This window comes from Mytilus californianus, unplaced genomic scaffold (genome assembly GCF_021869535.1).
Source record: "Mytilus californianus isolate M0D057914Y unplaced genomic scaffold, xbMytCali1.0.p SCAF_14, whole genome shotgun sequence".
Lineage (NCBI taxonomy): Eukaryota > Metazoa > Mollusca > Bivalvia > Mytilida > Mytilidae > Mytilus > Mytilus californianus.
Genome location: NW_026262626.1, coordinates 4540732 through 4560928, shown reverse-complemented (window position 1 = coordinate 4560928; position 20197 = coordinate 4540732). Strand labels below are relative to the sequence as shown.

The following is a 20197-nucleotide window of genomic DNA, read 5'->3' as shown; positions in this document are numbered from 1 at the left end:
AAAGGACAAAAAACACACCAGAGACAAGAAAATAAAATAAAAGAAATAATACGTATAAAAAGCGAATAAGGAATGAATAAGTAGCGAATAAGTAACAGGGTATCAGTCGAGCGCGGAAACGGGTACATACGTGCTAACAGGGTAATTTTACCTCATCGAACCTATATCTTACACCGGAGTCAAGAAAAAAAAGAAAAGAAAGCATTAAAAGGGTGCAACATACTAAAATCGAATAAGGAACGAATAAGGAATAAGTAACGAATAGGTAACGAATAAGGAATAAGTAACGAATAGGTAACGAATAAGGAATCAGTAAAGAATAGGTAACGAATAAGGAATAAGTAACGAATAGGTAACGAATAAGGAATAAGTAACGAGTAGGTAACGAATAAGGAATAAGTAACGAATAGGTAACGAATAAGGAATAAGTAAAGAATAGGTAACGAATAAGGAATAAGTAAACAACTTGACGACCATGTTAAATCCGTGGTAATATTGTAAAACTAGCTGTTACATTAAACAGAAAACTATGGATGAAGAAAAGTACTTTATTGCAAATGATCATCAGTGTCATGAAATATCTGAGATAGGTTTGTGTCTTTAGACAAGTATTTGCTCCTTCAACATGAGACTGTGAAACATCGAAGATTAGATACGATCCATATGGCCATGTAATTACAGGGGACCTCAACATCGATCAAGACCGAGAGGTTAAAAACTTTCTGAAAAAAGGACCAAAATATCGTCCACCGTCGAAAATAATTTGGAAAGAGTGTAGTCGGGTCATTAAAGATGCCATTTCGTCCTGTTGTAAAAATTATTGTAAACCGGTGAAATCTGACAAAAAGTAACTTGATTCCTATTTAAATAAATGTCCGAATATTGTTGATATTCGCATATCACATTTCGAAAATAGTTGTCTCATTGGCAATCATACCACATCTCCTTTTTTTATTTATTTAAAGGCATTATTTATGTCTTTACGACATGTCTAAAGACTATGCACTTTATAGATAAAAACTTACTGAAAGTTTATGAAATAGTGCACAAAAATTGATATGGGAGAGTACTATATGTTGATGCAATATTTTGTGGACTGCAAGTCGCCGATGGTATTAAAAGCCACTCCTATCGTGTTTCTGAAATTACTAGTGGCGCACAAGTCGACGATGGTGGTATCAACAGCCACTTATACTGTATTGATGCCATTACTGGTGGACTGCAAGTCGCCGATGGTATTAACAGCCACTCCTATCGTGTTTCTGACATTTCTAGTGGCACACGAGTCGCGGATGATGGTATCAACAGCCACTCATACTGTATTGATGCCATTACTGGTTGACTGCAAGTCGCCGATGGTATTAACAGCCACTCCTATCGTGTTTCTGACATTTCTAGTGGCACACGAGTCGCGGATGATGGTATCAACAGCCACTCATACTGTATTGATGCCATTACTGGTGGACTGCAAGTCGCCGATGTTGGTATCAACAGCCACTCGTACAGTGTTGATGCCATATAGCGCATTACTGGTGGACTGCAAGTCACCGAAGATATCAACAGCCACTCATACTGTATCAATGCCATTACTGGTGGACTGCAAGTCACCGATGATGGTATAAACAGCCACTCATTGCCGATGTCATTGCCGATGGATCACAACATGCACAAGTTACCAATGGTATCAACAGCCACTTATACAGTGTTTATGCCATGCTTGTAGACTGTACTCGCCAACAGGTCAGTAGCTAGTCGGTTTGTACTGACAAGCTGTTACTTTGATATTGATTTTTGAAAGATTTCCAGGGGACAAGCGTCAAAAAGGTGGGTTTTTTTATTCTAAGGTTATCCTGACGATGCACTTGACTGACATTGTGTTCCTTATTTGTTTTAATTTGTAACAGTTGTTTTTCATGTTTTTTTTCTCTCTTTCTTTGTATTTTTGTTTAACAGACTCAAGCTAACAACCATTCAAGCTTACGACCAATAAAGATCACATTAAGAATCAACAAGTTAAAAAACTACAAGGCCTTTCATTTTCTTTTAATGGTCGTTAGATTGAACGGTGGCTGGAAATTTGTCGCTCTTGAGTCTGATGCTTTGTTGGTGCTTGTTTGGTTTTATTTCTCTTCCTTTGATATTTCCGAATTTCCAATGTAAGACTTCGAGCAAGCTAGAATAAAAGTTGAATGTTTAAATATTCATAAGGTGCATCAATTTGAATTTGGTACTTTAAATTTTATTTCTGGTTACAAGTAACAAAATACGATAGCAAACTACGCAATGCATGCTGTCTTTAGGGCAGAGAACCATGTTGATTAATTTAGTCTGGAAGTCGAAACAATGACAGATAAATAGCTTTTCTTAAGATTTATCGATAGACGTTTAAGCCAAGTATATTTTCTTAGACATTATCGATAAAACCTTAAATTGACATATTTTAAGCTAAATAAAGCTCCTATTGATGTTATTTGAGGCAGTGTATATATTTTTATCTTGAGGTAATTTCACATAGCATTTCATTCTTTTGTGCACTGGATATATACGTTTATCTTGCAAACATTCACATAACATTTCATACTTGCATACTTTTATATTGCAGTAATTCACATAACATCACTTTTTCAATCTAAACTAATTTTCACATATTCCAGAGTTAGATGTCAATGGTCTATATATGTATATAACAAATTGTACGTTTTTATCTTGTTTACATTATTAACGTGCAACATCTGCGTTCAAAATAAAAAATCAATTATTGTATTATCTTCAAGCCTAGTTAACACAGATATATCTGAGACAGATATTAAGGCCTGAAATTGATATTTACTTAAAATCCTGTAATAAATTTCTACGTTTAGGTTACATGGATGTACATTTTATTTAATAATGCTTGATTGGTAAGTAGCTTTCTCTATTTAAGTGATTAATATGTCAATCATTCGATCATTTATAAATAAATCGGCGTAACATTCTGATAATGATGATGGATGACTGCTTAACGTCCAGCGGCAAATTTATATGCATATTCAGGACGAGAACATGTTAATGCAATATGGATGTATACCCTACTTTGTACTAGAACGACACGCTCGGCCAGATTTTAAACGTGCTAGTTCACAAGGTAACAGTCCACAGGAAGAATCATCATCTTACCCGGACACATTATTCTGACTCCTAGCCGACCAGTCTTTAATGCCGCGTGCTTAGCGGAGAAGCAGCAAATACCAATTTTAAAGTCTTTGGTTTGACCCGGCCCACAACCCACGACCTCCCACACTCGAGGCAAACACGCTACCACGAGACCACCGAGGCGGTCGTAACATTCTGACAAAACTTGCTACGATAATCATATCTAAAACTTAGCAAAATTGACTGCTTTTGTTTGAAATGCCTATAACTGTATTAATATCTATATTAAAGATTCTGATCCAAGATAATCGTTCAGCATGCGTTGAGCAGCGTACCTAGACAAAGAAAACATGCAGCATTTGCAGGTTTTTTTTATAATATTTTGTTATTCATTCGACCTTCTTTTTGCTGAAAATGCATCCAACACCTCCTCCAATCTTGCACCTACTTGAATGTTATGACCTGTTTTGTGTCCATATTTTTGCTGATGTTTCATGTTCATTATTATGTGAGTGGTGTATGTTTAGCTGCTGGATCCCAATCATTGTCACGTTTGGGTTCCTCACACAAGTTCGTCAATACAAAGGAACTAAAAACAACTGTCATACAAGAGGGAAGTTTAACTAGCTATAAAACCAAGTTTACCCCCACCATTTTCTTCGGAAATGCCTGTATCAAGTCAGGAATATGACAATTGTTTTTGCGTTGTACCGTTGGTTGATATAGCATTTGGTTTTGTCAAGTTTTATGGACTTCCCCCTTTTTTATTTTACCTTAACGTTCGGTATTTTTGTTATGACTTTAGTTTAGTAACTAAATTATTCATTTGAGAGGCGTTTGTATGAAACAGGAAAGCAATAATGGCAAACACAGTTACTACCATATCAATCCTGCATGAAAATGTTACAAGTATATATATATATATATAAGATAATAACGAAACCAGAGATTCAAATTTTAATTAGATTGCAGTATTATTGAAATATTAAAATTTCCTTAACAGCCTATATATATACTCATCCTCAAAACTAATAGGATTTTTCGAACAATGTTTTTTGTCCTAAGACTGTCCATCGTAGTAAAGATATTTTGCACGAAATTCTTTCCGTTTTGTTTTCCAATGTTTTAGTTAACTTTATGATTTTTATGTACTCTGGCTATCCTCTTATTTTTTATAATTCATTGTAATTGATAAGATCGAACGATTTTTTGTGAAATACGTATAATTGTTTATGACTGACAGCATACTTTTTATGTTGGGGAAACTGTTCTTGAAGTTGACTTCAGTATAACGTATGTCCTATCAGGTAAGATAAACCGAAGGTCCATCTAATTAAGCGTGTATGCAAATTAAAAAAAAATGTGTTTCTTGCATATAGGCTATTTTTTACCTGATTTAATCAAATATGTAATAAAAAATATACCTTCATGTGCTACTTTTTGAGTAAATTGAGGTCGAAATTTCTGATATTTGCTCAAAATTCGGATTTGTGGACGTATTTTTCCTTTCGACAGAAATTCATAACTTTTTTGTTTTAAAAGATAAACACAAGCTGTTTTTTGTTAAATTATTTGTAAATTCTGTTTTATATAAATGTCTTACAAATTTGTGCATTTTATTTTTACAAATAACTCATATTTATCAAATGTTCATGAATGTAGAAAAAACCGTCAATTTTTGCTGTATATTTATCAAATTTAAAGAAATTGCATTATTGATATTTCATGAAAATTGGTACACATAATCTTCATACAATATCAAACCAAATGTCATTTTAAAAAAGAGGGGTCCATGAACTCCTTTTCTAGATAAATCAGTTTGAATGATAACAAACAGTCGAAAACTGCATCTTTTCCCGATAAGTCGCAGTTTGACGTCGTGAAAATAACAATTTACGTTAGCAACGTCATTACCTCCCCTGTTACTGTATCGTATGCCCTTAAGCCCAGTGATCTTAAAGTTATGTTCTAAATTTACATGTTCAAACGAACTTTAAACATATATGTGCACAAAGCTTATTAATTTCTGAAACCTACTACAAACCCAAACTTTATATCATATCATTATTGACATAAAATAAGAAAACACATTTCTAATTTTGTCCGGCACGGTGACCATGCAATTTTATTAAACATACACTAGTTTTAAAATTCAAACATCATTTACTGTCCACAAAAACATCTAATTGTATGCAAATAACGTCCACTAAATTTTTGTTTGTTACAGTACACTGGCCTTACAGAATATCTAAAAGTAAACAAATATCGTAATTGGTATACAATAATTAGTCAACGTGGTCACCACCAAACCTCGATAACTGAAAAAAAACGTGATCCCTTTCTTTATATACTACCCTCGAAATTCAAAGGAAAGGAACGTGAATTTCCTGTAAGGAGTCTTTCCCTGTGCGATATGCATTTGTTTGGCAATGTTCAGAGTTTCTCTTCTCCTTTCTTGTATGGGTATTTAAACAAAAATAAAACCGATGCACACGACGTTCATTAAAACCGATGTTTTAAGAGGGGTTCTTATTGATTTTTTTTCCTATCTTTTAAAACTTATTTTTCTAGGCTTTCTTCCTAAAATACGAGTGAATGTAATTTGTTATCAAATTTTATTTGCTTTTCAAATAGGTTTAAATGTTAACTCTCTATCTCTCTTTTTTTATGATTACATTAGCTATGTGATTTGCGTCCATCCAAAAATCAGTAAATGCACAACAAAAAACACATAAATCAAAGGAACAGCGCTTTTATTGTTGTTCTTAATCTCATAGTCACTTTATTGGCTATAAATTCTGAATCTTTACTAGTTATATGTGTGTTGTATATGATGGAGCCAAGTCCTTGTCCTTTCTTTTTTTGTCAGAGTATAAATTTAGATTCGCGTGATTTAGAAAGTCAATGATTTTTTTATGCATTTATTTTTCATATTTCTCAAATTCTCTGTCGATGTTTTACATGTAGGGCACAGACAGGGAATATGAACCCATTTTCCCTGTAAAGCAGTTCCCTGTTTTCAACATTAATTACAATTCTGAGCTTCGTTTTTGTTCACAGGGTATATGGGCTCTTATCCACTGTCAAGGTAACCAATCAAATGTCAGGATTAGTTGTGATATTTCACTCCAGTATAGTATAAGCACATGCTACAGATTTTACTGCGCATGAACGTAATTTATATTACCCTTTGTTTACAATGTTATTTTTACAAAATACTAACGAGAAAAGCAAATTCATAGACCAGTCAGATCATTTCATTATAAAGGAAATTACATTAAATATCTTGATCCATAATTTTGTAAATCCGAATTTCACTGGTGACCCTATTGATTTTAGATATTCCTGGCTTCCGCATTTAAAAACTTGCGTAAAACTTTAATATTTAGGTAAGATGGTAAACAAAAAATCATTTGTTTTATTGGCATTATGAATTATAACTTTTAAGTAAACGCCGAAGGAAAAAAGGATACAATTTGATTTAATAGTTAGCAAATAAGCCAATGCAGCTTAAACGCTGAAGGAAACATTTTGATGACTTCCGTCTATAACATCACTCAAAAGTATTTACAAAACTGAAATGGAATAAAAAAATCGAAGGAAAACAGAGATACAAGATTTCTTCTTTTGGTATAAACTCTAAACATAAACCCATTAATGACAATAATAAAAACACGCGTTCTGTTTCGCGTTTTAACAACACGGTTTTTTACCTCGCATATATGACTTCGTTTAAACAACTTCCAAGATTTGATACTCTGTGGTTATATGGCTTGGTTAATGAAAAAGAATGATGTTAAATTGCCAAGAAATATTTTGTTGATGTCTAGATCATTGGAAGTTTCCTGCTTCCCATTGTGTCTAGACTCTTCACAATATACATGTAGATCATGACATAAGGTACAGCGATATGTCTTTTGTTGAGAATCGTACTTTTCTATATGTCTTTACGATTTCGGTCTTGTTGACGCAGACTTCGTATCATCTTTAATTTACGATATATATGGTATGACCACTACATGTTATATTCAAATGGAAAAGCTTTTCATGATTTAGAGAACGAACGAACAAGTAAAAAAACTCATCAAAGATACCAGACTTATATTATTGTACCCCAGATACAAAAGACTCATCAGTGACGCTCGATTCAAAAAAGTTAAAAAGTCAAATAAAATACGAAGTTAAAGAGCATTGAGGACCCACAATTTCGAGAGGTTTACCAAATACAGCTAACGGTAATCTATTCCTAGGGTAGAAAATCCAAATATTTCGAACAATTCAAATACAGTAACATATTTTTGCTTTTCGCTTTACCGATGTTAAAATATTCAAGTCTATAGTTACTCTGGTCAGAATTGATATTCGTTTTATCTTTGGGTCCTCATTAAAGGCGTAAACCCCTTCTTTTCTCCTTTAGTATATATGAGGAAGCAATAGACGGTAAATTGCACGTGATGTAAAGAATATCGGGTTAGCCATTATCTCGAGGTTTTCTCACTGATAGTTGTCCTCTTTAAAAAGTAGCCATTTCTTGGCCGTTTTTTATTCAATATATCCATGCTACAATGGCCTACAATCGAAATAAAATGATGAAGATTTCCGCTAACAAATATAGTCTGAGATGATTTCACGAATATGAAGTTCTGAAATGTGAAGGAATTCAACGATTATTGCTGTTTATATTCATTTGAAGAAATGCAGTCTATCAAAAATTCTTTTAGCAGAATGATAAATATGGTTTGTGCTAACGCAGACATATTGTATGGTGGAATATCTAAATTGGAAAAGATTACTTCGCCGTCAAAAACTATGTAACTAATGCCTGTATTGACTTCAAAACGTAACTTTCTGGTAATTTGAATTGATTTGTTTCCTGCAGATTAGAAATAGCTTAGAAATGCGGGCTATTTTTATTTACGACTGCATTCAAAAATGAGACTATGAATGCCAGGATGTAAATTACGGTCAGACTAACATATTTTAAATGAGTCTTAACTTAAATTCCATGTGTGTGTGTGTGTGTGTTTGAGTGTGTGTAATGTGTATGAAGGAAAAAACATATCTTCAATGAAACCCTCTTGTGTTGGTTCATATGAATAAGTCTTTTCAGCATCTAAGGTTTTTTTTATAAAAAAATCGCTGATTTTGAATTAAGTAATGCTTTAGAAAATTTCGCACATGCCTGTGCAAACAAATCACTGATTTTCAATTCAATTGTTCTCTAGAAAATTTCTCATATGCCTTAATTAAAAACAAATCACAGATTTTCAATTCAATTGTTCTCTAGAAAATTTGGCATATGCCATTAAAAACAAATCACTTATTTTGAATGTATAATGCTTAAGAAAGTGTCTCAATACGTTATATATTATTATCTTCTTCCGTAAGAACAATTTACAGTATAATGAATTATTTCTGTATCGTTAATACTCAATTACTGTTTACACTTTTTTGTCAGACAACGGAATATCTAAGAAGATTTGGAGAGCTAATTTGAAAAATTAATGACGTTCACATTTTCCGTCCCTGTATGTGGACGTCTCTAATCAATATTATATTTTGGAAGGAAAAAATGCGCCGAGCTTTAATCAAATTTATAATTAACTCTCTGTGGAAGCCGATTTCTACTTGAACAACTATTATTAGACTATCCATTAAGAAACTGAGTTGTGTCAATGATCAATACACGCTATTTCTTTAGGGGGAAAAGTTGCTCAGTAATTGGTGGAAATGAAATAAAATCAAATTTGTAACCTAAGTATCAGGCGTACAAGAAAATATCAAGTAAAATATCATAGCTGACGACATCCACGCTTTTCCCATTATGCTGTGTTAAATTTGTTCATTGTGCTTATTACAGTTTCACTATCAGAAGACATGAAACAACTATATATCTCGGAGAAATGGTTGCTAAGGGATACAATTTCTGCGGAATAAGATAAATGTGGTGATTTTACAGACATTGATAGGTAAGTTTCACATGACTGACATAACATTTTGATTTTTTTTTCGTATTTGTATAATTGGGTTTTGAATTTCTTCAGTCGATATGTGTTCCGCAAATAGGAGTCATTTATATGATTAGAACGACAATCAAATTTTCCTTTTTACGTATTTTCCGAGACTTTAAATCATTCAGTTTGTTTGTTTGTTTGTTTTGTTGGTTGTTAATTTTTTCATGTTTTAGGGTCAATTTTACACAGTGCGATGACACTAAAGATTTCATTTTATATATAAGTTGATAGCTTCATTATACCAATACGATACCAACCATTTTATTATCTAGTAGTTGATATGGGGAGGCTTGAATATTTTGTTGCTTTGTTTTTTCTTCAAGCAAGCTCGAAAAGCATTATTAATCTTTATAACAGCAATCATTGCCTTATAACATCAATGAAGAAATTGAGTTACGGTGAACACCAAAGGATGCAGAGGGGAATTTCCACAAGAAAGAAGATTTTTTAAGACCACCCCTTACTTAAAATGGATGGCTCTTTATACCGCCTCTCCATTATTTTAAAATTTGTACAGTTTGTTTGTATAGGTTAATTGATGTTCTTGGTGTAGTTGATAAAATTGATTTTTCTTTTAAATCCTCCTCATTTAATTCCTTTGAACGTTTTGAAGAAAATCTATTATATCTATTATATAAGCTAAAAAATTTGAAATGAATCTAAGTTGATTTTCGTCTGTTCTATGATAAATGCTCATTTTTCTTTTGATCTTTAAGTGTAGATATATACTGGATTCCTATCTGAAGGAAAATTTTGCTGTGATACTGAGCCCTTTATTACCTTTATTTTCTTACATTTTTTAATTTTTATTACTTTGTAACAAACATATACGTACTTAAATGTGCATCATGCATATTAATGTAAAAAACAAAAAAACAAGTAGGGTAAAATTAAATGTCGATTTTTATCATTCAAATCAATAATACATTATTCTATTGTGCAGATGGGAAAACGCACGCGCTTGCCACCAAAATGAAGACAGTTGCTAGGCAGTAACCGTATACCCTAATGATTTTCCTTGAAATAGTGTCATCTCATTAGAAACGGATTCCATAAATTCTGAGTAAAAAGCAGTGTACAAATAAGATATGAGTCTTCCAATCAAGTATTTGTTCAGCTTTCAGTCCTATGACCCCTTTATGAATTCGAGAAAGAACACTTAGTCACCGTCTTATCCGACTCTTCGTCTTAAAAGAATAATATATAAATAACACATAGCTGAGAGGGTGATAGAGCAGATTGTTACCTCGAGAAAACATTGTCAACTGAGGCGAAGGTTGAAATTTCATGGGAGTGTTGTCATATCCTTGTAAGCAAAGAGTGGACATAGGATGTGTTTTTCAATCAGATTGCTATCGCTTGAATTCGAAATAAAAGTTTATATGCAACGCTAGGAGTAAAAACTCTATGCATTAACCATATATGTAGCTCCATAAGAGAACCCGGGTCCCCCGCTCCCACTAATCCACATCTTTGAGACAGATTCTTAATCGCCCCGAGTTCGAAAAAGCTGTAAATATATATGAGAATAATAAAGATCTAAAATCAACACAAAATTCCCTGAATAATAAGAATATTAATATATGACAAAAGACAATCAATGACGATGTACTTGATTTGAGACCTGGAAAAGATATGTGGGGAGGTTTTAATTATTATTTTTTTATCTCAACCCTTTCCCTTTTAATGCCATTTATTTGACTTACCAAATGTGTATTACAGAAATATGATAAAAATCAGTAGCGGAAAAGTACTTTTTTATAGTAACGTTATAAAAGATACCCCCTCCCCCCAAAAAAAGCCAAACAAAAAACCAAACAAAATACAAATAAAACAATAGTAAACTACACTGTAATCAAAGATTGCTTGCAGTTACTACATTCTTAACCTTCTGAAGTTGTTAACTTTCTACGTTGTAATATCGGTAACTGTACTTCCCAGTATAATATGAGAAACGAACAGAATCTATACAAAATACCGTATCTAAGAATGATGGGAGTTTCTGAAAGCAAATTCTAAGATCTTAACCTGCTGATATACTATAATGCCGTCCTACACTTTAATATCGATTGATGCACTTCACAGTAGATTTCAAAAAAAGAACTGTCCTCTATATAAATCACAACAATTATAAACAATACCTTATCGAGGTATGTTTGCAGTTACTGAAAATAAGCTCAAAATTTTGAACCCGCTGATATGGATTTATGACGTCTAACATTCATATCAGTGGCTGTACTTCACGGTGGATTTATGACGTCTAACTTTTATATCAGTGGCTGTACTTCGCGGTAGATTTCAAGATGAAGACTATGCTCTATATAATTTAATTTTGGATGTTACACGTCTTCTGATTGGCTGACATTTTTTTGTCTTTCAGCTTATATACATTATTTTGTCATGTGACTGTGACGTCATCAACGTTTTTTCATGATTTATTCCTTAAAAATGGAATTTAGAATTAAATTATAAGGAATAAAATTGAGAAGGAATGTAATATTTTTCTGTCTATTCGAAATAACATAAAAAATGTGGTGAGTAGTTTTAAATAAGCGGGCTATTCAGTGCATGTGCACTACATTTTTGATGTTATTTCTTCATAGACAGAAAAAAATATTACAGTCATTCCTTAAATAAAATGAAACAATTATAAACAGTACCTTATCGAGGTATGTTCGCTGTTACTAAGGGAAAGTATCATTGTTTAGCTTAAAATCGCCAAAAAAAATGTGCATCCCTACGCTCTGTGCTATTTTTGCCATTTCTTCGACTACAGATATCGTAATTCTGCAGACCTACACTTGTATCATTATTAAAGTGTCACTGGTATTTTTCATCTCCTCTGTAAGTATAGTAAATTGTCCAAATTACATATAGTTTCTGGTAAAAAGAACAATACATAAAACGTTGTCCAATATCGACTGTCTATAAATATACTGTCTCCTTGTTTTATTGACGATTAGTATCAGAAATAGCCAGATACAAGATCATGTGAAAATAGTGTCTGCATAATATTTTCTTATTATTACCATAACAAACATATTTTCTGCCGCTAAGTCGACATTAATGGGTGTCTTGATCTTGCTCTATGATTGAGGTCTAGAACTAAGTAAATATATTAGTTAATCTCTTTTGCAACGGTGGCACTCATGATGTAATGATTTTCAAGTCATATAACAGTATACTTTCCTACGTTCTTACGAGTTTCTTGTTAAAAAAATCCGTGAAATTCCTTGGCTAATGAAGATAAAAACATGGAATACTAAAAATTACAAATAATTGTTGCAAACTGGTTTTAACAGCTGTGGCTTCCTTATATAGCTTCTTATAGGACCAAGCATATTTTTTATATCCTGTTTTAAAAGTTAATTGCTGTCTTTTATTCATTATTCATTATATTAAGTGGTCACCTTGTTGGTAGTAGGACTGTTTAGATTTTCTTTGTGTGTTCGACTTCTAAGTAGGAGATTGTGTAATGTAGAAGCTGGTTTAACCCCAACCCATTGTGTGCATGGGTGAGGTTATCTAGCCGGTGGGTTGTTCGTTGTTGCTTGTCCCTCTATTTTAAGGAGTCGGTTGTTGGTAGTTTGTGTAGTTATTGTTACTATCCAACCTTTTAGCCATTCATGTTATCCTTTTTATGAATTTATTATTATAGGAATAAAATACAAAAATAAAAAATAGGCCTCATGTTTTCGATGGGCGCTTGACTTGTGTGTAAATGTTTGCTGTTTCTTCAAAAGATTGTATAGGATGTCGAATGTTTTATTTTTATAATCTGGTAGCAAGCGTTACTGCCAGGAACCAATGAAGGCCAATGAACAATCACTAAATTCAAAATGTAAAACACATCAATATTTAAAAAAAAACAAAAAAACATTTTTATGTCATGAGTTTTTTTTTAAATATTTAGTGTTTTACCTTTGTAACTTTATGGTTGCCCAGCATTTTCTGTCGTTTTGATTTTAAGTTTTGGGACCATTGAAAATGGTTCCTGGCAGTAACGCTTGCTACCAGATTATAAAAATAAAATATTCGACATCCTAAACAATCTTTTGAAATAAAGAAACATCAAACATTTACACACAAGATAAGCACGCATCGAAAAAATAGAAATTTAAACTCTAATTTTAGGCATTAAAATTGAGAATGGAAATGGGGAATGTGTCAAAGAGACAACAACCCGACCAAAGAGCAGAAAACAGCCCAAGGCCACCAATGGGTCTTCAACACAGCGAGAAAATCCCGCACTCGGAGGCGGGCTTCAGCTGGCCCCTAAACAAAAATGTGTACTAGTTCAGTGAAAATGGACGTCACACTAAACTTCGAAACATATAATAGAACTAAAATTAAAAAAAACATACAAGACTAACAAAGGTCAGAGGCTCCTGACTTGGGACAGGCGAAAAAATGCGGCGGGGTTACACATGTTTTGTGAGATCTCAACCCTCCCCCTATACCTCTAGCCAATGTAGAATAAACAAACACACAGCAATACGCACAGTAAAACTCAGTTTAAAAGAAGTCCGAGTCCGATGTCAGAAAAGGTAACAGAAGAAACTAAGCAAAATGACAATGATACATATGCCAACTTCAATTAGGTGTATTGCTACCAAAACATTGTATCCGGTTTCATAATAAGATATGAAAAAAAAAAATTCCAGTGAATGTTAGTTGTAGGAACTAACCCTGCATTTCATTGCAGGAAAAAATCTTGAGTCATAAACATATATCTTGGGTGTTTTAAGACACCACTCTTTTCTTTTATAACCATTTTCTGTTCCTATAAATTATTTTGGAAACATGAGGTGACCTATTTACTTATGCTGGTTAACACAAAAAAAAAGAAAGTTGAGAAATGTCTTGTTTCCTTCTGGGCAGGGTTACTTTCTTATATGCAATGAAATGTCGCGTGACATTTTCCCTGTAGCACTGGAAAGGATTAAACTTTATGCATACCAAGCATTTCATTCTTTTAATTAACGGTAAATTCTGCACAATTTTGACAAATAACAATTTAACAAAGACTAGTTGGAAAAAACAACGATGGAATCACCGCTTTTTATTATAGACATCAGTAGTTTAGTGATGTTAGTTTTGCATGCATCAGCCGTCATATAAATAAAGTTAAGATTTAACATGAGCATGATTAGATAAAAGGCAGATTACGAAAATAATCTGATTCATTTAAGGTTTTAATGATTGCAGTATATTGATTCTTAAGTTTTTTGTAAAGAACATAGCTTTATGCAAACTAAGTTTCACAGTAAATATAGAATACACAAGAAATCGTTTCGTTAAAAACTATTATTACAAGTACATTTCTGTCGGAATACCTTACCGTAGATAAGAACTGGAAATCTATTTTAAACAGTTTGATTCGAGCGCCACGGATGAGTATTATGAAGACATAATATGGTGTACCAAATTATAAGCTTGGTATGTTAGATGAGTTTTTTCATGTTATGATTTTCTGATAGATTCAATCAGCAAGTGTTTCTTCTTCATGTCATTGATGAAATGTTTATCAAGTAAGTTTTATATTCTAAAAAAAATCCGAATTAATTCTGTAAGAATTTATCTAAATATTCCAATTTTTTTTTATTAGGTTTTGATAATTGACTTTATTTAAATATTTTACTAGAGTACAATTTATCAAACTTCATCTCTTTGTTATGATTTGTTTTCATTTAGTTCTTTGGTTGAAGATATCTGTCTTAAGAAAGATGAAGAGTCCTCGATTTATAATTGATTAAGAAGTAGTTTGAGAAGTCACACTGGAATCAAATGTATTTAATAAATGAAATGTTAATACCCTAGCGTATCGTATTGGTCTATCAATTTATCATTATAATCTCAAGATATTCTTGTTTCAGTAGCTTTGCCTGAAGATTCCACGATCACAATTTGTTTTTTTATTAAATTCTGTACATTTCTAATTGATATATTTAGAACTCTATAAAACGACCAACCAGCAAATTTAAAAGATATCGGGTGGTCTAGAATTGGCAATGCTACACAAACAGAAAAACGTATTAAAAAGTCTTAAGACTTTTATATATATATGAAAGAAAATCAAAATTTATCCGTGGAACTTGGATTAACCTTATCATGAAATGAGAAAGAAAACTACAATTGGTCTCAGGTGGAGGTTGTATCTTCGGCAATCATACCACACCTGCTTATTTTTATAGTGCTGTTATTATAAGTTGAAATAAAAGAGGTGTTTGCTATATATCGACATGGGTTCACACGTTTATGTAATGATTTCATAAAATGTACAATATTGTGGCGACAAGCAGATTGTAAAATAATGAAAACTGAATATTCATAATAAAATAGTTATAAACAACAGTTGAAGTATTGTGATAAAATTTAATCAATCATGTTTTTAAGAGGAAACAATTTCATTAAGAGTAATTTAGAATGTATAATTGAAGAGAACTTTCCATTAAATTCAAAAAGGTTTCTTGTGATCAATCTCAAACTATCCTGTTTCTATGTTTTATTGCGTTATGTTGTATTTTCAGTGCTTATATCATGCTGAAGATATATGGTTGCAGTTAATGGTGATGAAAGAATGGATTGGACTCTTTCACAATGATTCTTTATTTAATATTGACTGTCATGTTACGATTCCAGACTTATTCATCACTTCCACAGTTAGGAAAGAAAGTCGCAAATCTAACAGGTAAGGTTGCGTGGTTCCTAGCAAACTTTCCTGTGTAAAAACTACTTAATAGAAAGATAATGTAAAATGAGATCAGATTAAAAAAGTGTTGCTTCAAATGTATACATTATTGATATCCATGGGGACAATGTATATCATGAGAAGGGGTACGTGTTGTAAAAGCCATAAAGTCACAAAAAAGGGATAAGTTATTTTTACCTTTATAATTGGAAAAACCAATATAAAAATATGACGTATTTGCTTAGTTAGCTTTAATGAACTATTGACCCAATTATTTAAATATTTTTAATATGAATGTATCGCTGGTGCTACAGTGACTTCCATCAACGAGTAACTTTTTGTGTTCATTTGATAAGATCTGTGTCTTTTAAATGTCTTTTAAAATCAGTAATGATAAAAAATTCTAAAAAAAAAGTATATGTATTTCAATATTCCAATGCTTCATTACAATTGTCTTGGGAATTCTCAAAGGTTTTTGTTTTTTTGAAAACATGTCTAAATGAGGTAGGTCCTATGACTTGGGACAGGAACATAAAGCTATGTAGTGTCTACAAGGTGCAAAATATATCATTTAAGTTAACCAAGAATGCCCTTTGGTGCAAAATTTTACAAAAAACATGTAAAATTTGCTATATTTCACAATTTGGACTTTAACAGAAAAGTATGCAACTGAAAATTATTTTTATTTTATTGTTGTATGGGAAAGGTTGCAAAATCCTTAAAGTAAATAGTTCAGATTCTTATATATTCAATTTCACAATATCAATCAACTTTCTGATTTTGACCCAAAGTGTGAACAAAAATTCAGGCTACATTGGCCATACTTTTAATCTGATTTCAAACGGCTTCATTTGCGACGATTTGTTTTATTTTTGTTTTTTTTTTTTAATTGAAGAACAGAAAGGATGCTAATGTAATATCCGAGATTAAATGATACCCTATTGAATCAAACAACAGAAAAAAAAATAGAAAAAAAAAACGATACGTTGGATAAAAAAAGTCGCATCGAAGAAGAACAGAACATCTCCCATGCTTCAAAGTTATCCAAAAGTAGAATAATCGTATAAATCACATTCGAAGTTATGACGGTAAAATGTCAAATGGACATTAGTTTAATTTTGCTTAGATGAAAAAGGGGTGGGCGCGGCGCAACGTTCTTTCAAAATGACAGATTTGCATGTGTCATCATCTAGCCACAGTCGAAATGATGATATGAAATGAAGAGGAACTAATATGGTTTTAAGGTTCATGTGGACCCTTCGTCTAAAATGGCTGCATTTTTACCTCAAAATTTACTCTGAGTACAGACAAACCTGTGCATCTAAAAAAGTTTTAAGGCATAGCATGCCCTAGATAAATAAAATTCAAATATATTTTATGTTTAAGAAAATTAAAAACTTAACGGGATTTTGCAGTGCACTTTTTTTCATTCCTCCAAAAAGTGCCAAAATAAACTAAGTTGGGAAAGAGGTTTGAGAACTTCCTCACAGGTAATAATTGAAGTGAACTGTATTGATTGACATGGACAATAGATGGACAATAGATACCTGACAATAATTGGTGATTTAAACTGTGTACCTGAGTGGACCATATCAAGTGAAACTCGACTGTTTGTTTATTTTATCATCTTCTGCAGGGACGAAAAAAAGTGCACTGCAAAATCCAGTCAAGTTTTAAATTTTCTAAAACATACAATGCATTAGAAGTTTATTTATCTAGGGCATGCTATGCCTTAAAATTTTTCCAGATGCGCAAGTTTGTCTGTACATAGAGTAAATTTTGAGGTGAAAATGCAGCCATTTTAGCCAATGGGTCCACATGAACCTTAAGGTTCCACTAAAGTCAAAATATAGGACACTTCATAAACATCTAAACTTTGCTTGTATTTTTCAACCTATAATGAGTAAAGTCCTAAACTATGAGAACATATGTTCATTTAAACATACTTAACATATACACACTGTGTAAATTGTAAATAAACTTGAAATTGTTATGTTGTGGCCAAACCGGTTCTTGGGGTGAACACTAAATTTTCAAAAAAATCTGGAGGCCTGCGAGACGACTTAATTTGTTTAAAATTGGTATGGACGAATACTGTTATATCTAATGCAGGGCAAGCTCATGTTGTATTTTCAGAAAATGTATTGATTTTCGAGTTTCAGTTAATTTCATGTATCTAGGTGAACAAATATCGAAGGTACAATACAGAAATTGGACAAATATGCCTTTAAAACATATGTATGTGACAAATCAACATGAGCTTGCCCTGCATTACATGTAACAGTATTCGTCCATACCAATTTTAAGCAAATTAAGTCGTCTCGCAGGCCTCCAGATTTTTTTGAAAATTTAGTGTTCACCCCAAGAACCGGTTTGGCCACAACATAACAATTTCAAGTTTATTTTCAATGTACACAGTGTGTATATGCTAAGTATGTTTAAATGAACATATGTTCTCATAGTTTAGGACTTTACTCATTATAGGTTGAAAAATACAGGCAAAGTTTAGATGTTTATGAAGTGTCCTATATTTTGACTTTAGTGGAACCTTAAAGGAATGAACTATGTTGAATCCCATAACGTTGATGCATTTAATCGGAATGCATGTCATTTTAAAAATCCATTTTGACGGAGTCACCGAATACATTTCCATTAATTTCACGTGAGCGGAAATTGAGGATCTTTACTGGCACTTTTCTTGAAAGCAATGGCGAGAAAAGAGTTATTAGGGAATTTGTGAATGTATTCTTACATTGATCAAATCATACTGGTCATTAAATACAAAACGTGTCATTCCCGAATCATATTCCCAGAAGTATACTCCGATAAACTCGCAATTTGATTTTATTCATGGATGTCTATGAGAATTAGATGTGATTAAAGAAGTTTATATTATTGACAGACACTTTCCAAATCATCGATCTTTATTGCAGACCACATTTCGATGAAAATTTTTGATATCATTTTGTCTTCAGTTTAGGGTTATTTTGACAGGTCTGTTACAGGAAAAAGAAATGGCGAGATTGAGGACAATTCTTACGCAAACTGCCACTTAGGAGAAAAGTTTATTCGATTAACATGTCTTGTTGTTGAGCAACAGGCGAGAGTAAAATGCTAAAAATTGTTATGCCATTAATGATTATATGTCCTTTATTTAAAATCGAAAATCTCATAGCAAAATATGAAAAGGGTTTACATGACATTTTCCCCAAAATAAACCGTTTAGTATTCCTCCAAAAAATACACAAACTCATCAACTAACTGAACAGTCTGCAATCTGTAAACCGGTATTGATTCATAATCAAATGGAAAAAGACTGGTTAAAATAACTCTCTCTCTCTCTCTCTCTCTCTCTCTCTCTCTCTCTCTCTCACACACACACACCCTTACATACACAAAACGGAACGATCGTAGTGTTTCGGTGTCAGTGTGTGTATGTTTTGTTCTTTCAAAAGAGTTGCACGTAATATTAGATGTATTATAAGAACTCCATTTGTACAGACATTTGTGTTTGTCATTGTTTGTACCACTTTGAATACAATGCTATTACCAAAGCTTTCAATAAAAATTGAAAGCAAACATATTTACGAAGATATCCAAATTTTCCCTCATGGGGATGGACTTTCCAATAGTTGAACATCTTAATATTTGATAGCAGCATATGCATTGTATTTGTTATATCGATTTATCAATTATACCGATATACAACAATAACTTAGGAATACTAAAGTTGTTGATATTCGTTTTATTGTACATAATTATATATATGTATATCTATACTGTGACGTAATACGTTAATTTGTCAAATATCTAGTTGCAATGTTGCCCTCTAGTTTTCATTATTTCTTAGCGTTCATTTATATAATCGTTTTAGTTGTATTTCATTATTGTTTCCATAGTTTTCTTTTGACTATGCAATTTTTGTATTTCAAAGGTACAACTTAAGTATGCATGCAAAGTGATCAAACGGGATTGAAACACACACGAAGCAAAGTCTTTTTTTTATTTGAATTTTATTTACAAATAAATTGCAGTTTTTGGACTAAGTAAAGTTATCGTTTTATAATAAAGTTAGATACATATTTCACTGCGCAGGACTCATGTTACTGAAACAACATTTCAGAACGGTCGAGAGTAAAAGTTTGAGAAACCCCGTAAACAAATCATTTCAGAACGGTCAAGAGTAAAAGTTTGAGAAACTCCGTATAAAAACATTTCAGAACGGTCGAGAGTAAAGTTTGAGAAACCCCGTATATAAAACATTTCAGAACGGTCGAGAGTAAAAGTTTGAGAAACCCCGTATATAAAACATTTCAGAACGCTCGAGAGTAAAAGTTTGAGAAACCCCGTATACAAACAT

The 20197-nt window shown here is 32.4% G+C and overlaps 1 protein-coding gene across 1 annotated transcript in view; it reads left to right on the top strand.

Annotated features, from left to right (window-relative positions):
- Positions 1-8815: 8815 nt before the first annotated feature.
- LOC127724062 (cubilin-like) overlaps positions 8816-20197 on the top strand; it is a 29950-nt gene continuing 18568 nt past the window's right edge. Inside the window, exons 1-2 of the mRNA XM_052230854.1 lie at positions 8816-9101; positions 15677-15837. Coding sequence (XP_052086814.1) covers positions 15747-15837 — 91 coding nt within the window. The 5' untranslated portion in view covers positions 8816-9101; positions 15677-15746. The remainder of the gene's footprint in view (positions 9102-15676; positions 15838-20197) is intronic.